The 6233-nt window shown below is 34.8% G+C and overlaps 1 protein-coding gene across 3 annotated transcripts; it reads right to left on the bottom strand.

Moving 5' to 3' along the window:
* Positions 1–17: 17 nt before the first annotated feature.
* LOC121752394 (putative uncharacterized protein DDB_G0270496) lies at positions 18–5758 on the bottom strand. 3 transcript variants are annotated; one of them, XM_042147438.1, is made up of 14 exons: positions 5564–5757; positions 4878–4980; positions 4535–4764; positions 3858–3930; positions 3452–3526; positions 3264–3374; positions 3076–3118; positions 2489–2585; positions 1994–2096; positions 1818–1913; positions 1659–1691; positions 1002–1101; positions 513–597; positions 18–434 (listed from the first exon to the last, which is right to left on the bottom strand). In XM_042147438.1, the coding sequence occupies exons 2-14, from the start codon at positions 4932–4934 to the stop codon at positions 308–310; spliced, it is 1230 nt and encodes a 409-aa protein (XP_042003372.1). In that variant the 5' UTR covers positions 4935–4980; positions 5564–5757; the 3' UTR covers positions 18–307. The 3 variants fall into 3 exon arrangements, with proteins under 3 accessions (XP_042003372.1, XP_042003373.1, XP_042003374.1); XM_042147439.1 differs by having other exon boundaries at positions 5523–5757; XM_042147440.1 differs by lacking the exon at positions 3452–3526 and having other exon boundaries at positions 5564–5758.
* Between the last annotated feature and the right edge of the window lie 475 nt (positions 5759–6233).

Consider the following 6233-nt stretch of genomic DNA (forward strand, 5'->3'; position numbering starts at 1 on the left):
AGTAAACATATTCAAACTGACAAATAACAGTAAAGTTGAAAGTAAAATAAGATGTCTAATTGAAACAAAACTATAGCTCTCGTAGAACAAAAGAGATGGAGAGTCTAGTATTAATTCATAAACATGATATTGAAACTAAAACACAAAAATTTGATGAACAAACATGTATAACTAGTACAATTTGCAAATTCCGCAATATCGATCCTTGGAGACTCTCACATAATACCTTTCCTTTCAGGCCGACACGGTAAGTGTTGTTTTACAGAAATTCAAGTTTAGGGGCCATCTAAGTGTCTGCAAAAGCTTGTTATGATACAGAGGCAGATTTCTGAGATTTAAGGCCAAACAAGTTTTCAAATAATTTTATGGCTGTAGGAGGGATGTCAGCGGGCTGAGGAGCCATGAAATTGACAATCTTTTCATGAACATGATACCTGGAGAATCATTTCAAGAGTCAAACCAACCCAGAAAAGTAATTAAACATATCTCCTGCCAACAAAAGCTAAACTTACCGAATCTTGCGACTCTTTGAAGCACGACGGTCAACATTTTTTCTTTTCTTTGTTTGCAATCTTTTGAGAGCATAGAAAGCCACTTCTGTCAACAAAACCGACATTTCCAGGCAGTCACGATCTATAAATTATTTTAGCATGCTTGCAAATAAAATCAAAGGAAGCTACAGGAACACTAAAAGAGCAAGACAAAGCCTTGCCAAAAAAATGAGAAACTGATAGTAGTTCATATAGGGGGTGTTCGGTTTGCAAGATTATATCTCAGGATTAAATTTTAAATTTGTAGTATGTTTGGTTCATGAGATTCAATTCCACAACTCAATCCTAGATGATTACTCATGAGATAATTAGTCATAGCTAACCCTTTATGACTAAAATAATCTCACAACTCAATCCTAGATTATATCTTGGTATTATATTATCTTGGAAACTGAACACCATCATAATGTATTCCTACGACAATTAATAGGCTGAACTACAAAAATTTACCAGATGATGATGGGTCAACTGTCTCAAAGAACTCTTTCAGTAGTTGCTGGTAAAATTCTGAGTCATCCAGAAGTTCAGGATCTCCATTTGTGGAAGTCTCCTGGTCAATTATATAAAAGAAATTCAGGCATCAAACAATACAAGATGTTCATAACGTCTAAGGTAGGCTACAAGTCAAGAAGTTCTCAAACAGCTCCAACTCTAATTTCACAAAGTCTTCACTTCTCAATTGCATTTATTCTTGAAACTTAGATAAGAAATCTTGCCCCATCCCCTATATTAATTTTTTGATTTTAGCAAATAGGTTGTTCCCATAGAGAATCACTAACCTTATATAAAAGTAAGATGTGTGCATTGAACCAATAAACTACTAACTGAATTTGAATACTCGTTGAACTGCTAAAGTACGAGTTGTATAAGTAACATTCTACATGTAGATTTAATCCTTTAACAGATTTATCAGTCATACATCATGCAACATCTCATTAATTTAGACCACCTAGGAGAAAACAAAATCTTCAGTGAGGCACTGATGTTGACAGATTGATGATCTTAATGGGAGAAATATGCAGTTACATATGCCCTTATAGCTACATAAATGAATATATAATTACAAACAAAATCCCTGCTGGTAACCCAAAATAATTAAAATAATACCTCTTGCTTATCATTCTCCGCATAGCATGGCACCTGCAGAATGTCAAAAGAGATTAAAAACACAGCACTCATGTAAAGTGTAGAATAACATATACACATCCTCAAATGACTAGTGTTGATCCAAATCCAAATTGGTTTAAGACTGTACTGAAAACCTACATTTCCAAATACAGCAACAGCCGATCTATTCTGCTGCATCCCCTTAATCATTTTACTTGGATCCCTCATGTAAGCAGCCACTTGTTCACTTATACTCTGAAGGAGAGAAAGAGGTTAGAAGCAGATAGTTGCAGACCTCATGGAATGAGGAAGTCTCAGTGGTCTTTGTTAGAAACCTGATTGAAGGCATGCAATTTGTCCTTAATAGCAGCTGCGCCAGTTGTCACCTGGGTCTTCCTATGCCATTTGTCAACTGACTTGTTTCTAAACAAATTCATTCTGCAAGATAGAACAGTTGGTAAACTTAACATCAGTACAAATTCACTATGTTTCCAGAAAAGCCAAGAACATGATGTCAATAGTCATAATGCACCAAAATACATGTGCAATGCATGTAGAAGGATGGACATAGGGTCCTCGCAGATTGTCCCAGCCTTCCATGAGCTGGTGGTCAAGCAAGGTGACTGTATGCTCCATTTAGAAAGAAAAAAGGCCACTTTACTACCACTATTTCCATTTTATATGTAGTAGCAGGTTAGATGCACATGCACATCAAATCAGATTAGACGCATGATCCATAGGCACAGGCACTATTGTACTGAAGCTGATACTGAGAAAGTGGCTCATCAAATAAATATGAAGAACTAAAATCGGCTAGATAATAAAAGTACCTTGATTGTATTTTGGAAATCTGAAGCCATTCTTCATCAATATTCCTATCTGAGACGCCTGGCACATCTAATTGCTTGGAATCTCCGACAGGATAACCTAATTAGGAGAAAATACCCAACCACATTCCACATCAACATTCAATAAAGAAGACATGTTTATGTACTACTATTTAACAAAAAATACACTCTCACAAGTTCAATATCTTTAGGATTCAAAATAAGAACTGTTGATTACAACTTTATATTCTATTATTCATCCTTCACTATTTCACATTCATGTTATTTCTACACTTGATTTAATAATTTTATAATGTTAATTTGGAGGTTTTTGCATTATAAATTTATAATAAAAAAGTGGAAGTTTTATGTTGCAAAGCATGTAGGTCATATATACTATGTTAGAGAAACAAATAGTATTATATCCAAAGGCAAAAAACATGAAAATGAAAAGAAGAATTTCATGTAAAATGTTATAAGTACTAGTTTCAGATCAAGTAATCATAATCTAGAGGTAGGTTTCAATAGCCAAGATGAGGAACTTCAACCATTCTAAGAACAAAGAAAGGCTAGTAATGTAACGTGCACACCTTCTTCAAATCGAGTGATAGATGGATTGTTTGTCATCAGAGCCTGAAAAGGTTAACAATCAGTTATGCACTAAAAATTTTAGAAGGGCTAGGCACATTTATAACACAAATAAATTACTGAAGTAATTAAAATGTATAGGGCATCAAAATGAAACTAAAGGAGATAGATGCTCAAATAACAAGTATACCTGCTGCAACTCGAGTATAGAATCCAATGTCTTCTTTGATGAAGCAATTAGATCTGAATATGCTTCACTGACCTCATTATCAGCTTCACAATATAAGGACTTAACCTGCTCCTGTTGACAAAAGGTTTTTTGTATACTGTTTCAGGGCATGCTTTCTATGAAATAACTTGCGAAAAATGGGCCAGAACCTCTGGAAGTCTATTACTACTCGAGAATGGTTTCTGCAGCAAGAATCTGAGCTCAAGTGTCTTATCCCAGAGAGCCTAATCACGGGAGGAGACGGATTATGCCAACTCAAGATCACAATAATAGTATAATTACCAACAAATCGAAAGTAGAACCCAACAAAGGGAGCAGTGCATAAATAGATAGGCAAACATATAAAAGCATACTAGTTTAAAAGGCAGTGAAACCCAGAAGCTGCTTAAAGTATCTTCTCAAAAATAAAGTTGCTAAAAGAACTAAAAGTTGAGCTTGAAAGTACAAATGACTTTATAGGAAATCAGTGTAGGCAATTACATTATTCAGAGCAAATTCAAAATTAGACATTGAGTGACAAAATAAACTAGATATAATGGGCCAGTAACAGCATACCCTTTGATTTTTTACAGCTTGGCCTTTTTGAATGTCCTCATCCGTACGATGCTTTAGATTCCTCCAAATGTCTCTGGATATGATACCGAGGAAGTTAGCAAGTTACAAAAGTGTAAATGGTAGAGTGGTCTAAGAGAGCTGGTACATAGAAGATAATGATACAGAAAAAAAACAATTATTGGGATAAGATAACAGGATGCATTCATGATAAGCAACATACTGTATCTCTTCCTCGCAATCTCCTTTACTGCCCTATACTAAGCTGAGATTGAGATTTATTATTAGGTTTTTAGATACTAATACTATACCCAGTCATGGAGAGATGAGATAGCAGAACTCAAAGAGAAGAAAATAAAATGTTGCACATTTCTCACATGTGAAGCAAAACACCGAATTTGAACTTGAAGAATAACTTTAAGAACATAGGTTTTCTTGCATCATCTTAGGAATTCAGAAGGTTTCTAAATTTTAGCTATAATGTTTTTTAAATTCCAACTTAATCATATAACGAAGCATTTCACCAACAAATATTTAGCCGCAGCTTATCACTGAAGTGCACATATAACAGAAGCCAACAAAGTAGAAAATATGGAACATAAAATACCACTATAGTTTAATTCTCTAATAAGAAAGCTAATTTGCAGAACATCAAATAATGCAGCAGTCCAATTACTTACTGCTCCTGGCTTTGAAGTTCTCTATATTCTTTCTCCAGTTCGTCCAGCTCCTCGCCTTTCTGGACATCTTCATCGCCATGTTCTCCTTCCTCGTTGTCCTCTCCTGAGCCTTCCTCCCCCTCATCCTCTTCATCATCATCATCCTGATCTTCATCTTCACTATCATCACCAATATAGTCATCTTGATCTTCATCACGAAAATCATCTTTGTTGCCATCATCACTGTCCATCTACATATAAGAGATAAAAAAGAGATAAAAGATTCACAATAAGTAGATGGAAAAACAAATTCAACACTGATAAATTTGACAAAAGTCACAAAACTAAGGAGTGGTCTTCTAACATGCATAATACTGTCGTTCATTTCTTCGTCCAATCCCATCTCACTATCACTCTCCATTATCTTCTTGCTTTCTTCTTCCCCATTGCTGAAACTGAAGAAATACCTGACCACATAGAAAAGAACAATTTTCTAAGTCAACCAAAGAACTAAACATGATACAAGAACAAAAAAAATCATATATATTTCAATTACTACATTATTATTAATATGCTAAATTGGGAAAAAATCATAGCTTACAGATAAACTATATAAGGATTTCCACCAGAGATCAAAAAAAAGGAAAACAGATAGTTATGCGCAATAGGGTTTAGGGTTCTACAGCTGACAAAGATGGGATGAGTTTGAGAAGCTATAATTGGAGTTTAACAACAACAACCTTTTTTAATCTATCTCTATATATATCTATACTAATATAGAGAGTTTTGGGACAATTTTCAGAAATGCAATTAAGCTCGGGAAACATAATAAATTCATGAAAAAGTTTGGTTATTGCATTTGAAGCATGTAGTAAAGATTTATTCTGAAGTCCAAACATATATCAAAAGTAGAGTCAAATTTATTCGTTAGACAAAAACTGTTGTGAAGAGAACTCAATCTAGAATAGAAACAAAATCAATTGAAACAGAAACAATAAGATCAGAATACTTGAATTGAATTGAATCGAATCAATAACTGCTGCAACACACCGAGGCAGTGCGGAAGGAGAGCTGGCGGCAATGCGGCGAGGCTGGACGGTGGCGAAACCTTTTGCGGAAGCAATAGAGATTACAGCAGCAACAGCGCTAAGCTCAACGCCACTCTCTCTTCTCTCTCTACAAATATAGAGGCGCCACCTTCATAAGGGTTTGAGGGAATTTGGTATTCGTATAAAAATTACTCTATAAGGTTTCTTTTTCTTTTTCGGGTTAGGGTCGAGCGGGTTCTCTAGCCGCTGGGTTTAGAGCATCTCCAATAGCAATACCCGTCAGCCATAGTCTAGCCACAAACTTCTCACGTCATATTATCAGCACTAAAAACTCCTCCTGACATATCATCAGGACAAGCAATAAATAGGCTAGCCATAGGCTAGCCACAATAAACAAAATTATAAAAAACAAATAATTAATACTCACACAAAATACGGAATTAAATTTACGACACAAAATACGGAATTAAATTTACGACACAAATACGGGAAAATTCAATAATAATATTTAATTTTTAAAAAGTACATTAATTAAAAAAAATTACATAATTAAAAAAAAGGTAGATTAAAAAAATTACATAATTAAAAAAAAAAACTAACGTCGTGCATTCCTCCGCGCCCACAACTCTTCAATTAAATGGAGTCGAATATGAGCATTCACTTGGCGCATG

Source organism: Salvia splendens, chromosome 10 (assembly GCF_004379255.2).
Source record: "Salvia splendens isolate huo1 chromosome 10, SspV2, whole genome shotgun sequence".
NCBI lineage: Eukaryota > Viridiplantae > Streptophyta > Magnoliopsida > Lamiales > Lamiaceae > Salvia > Salvia splendens.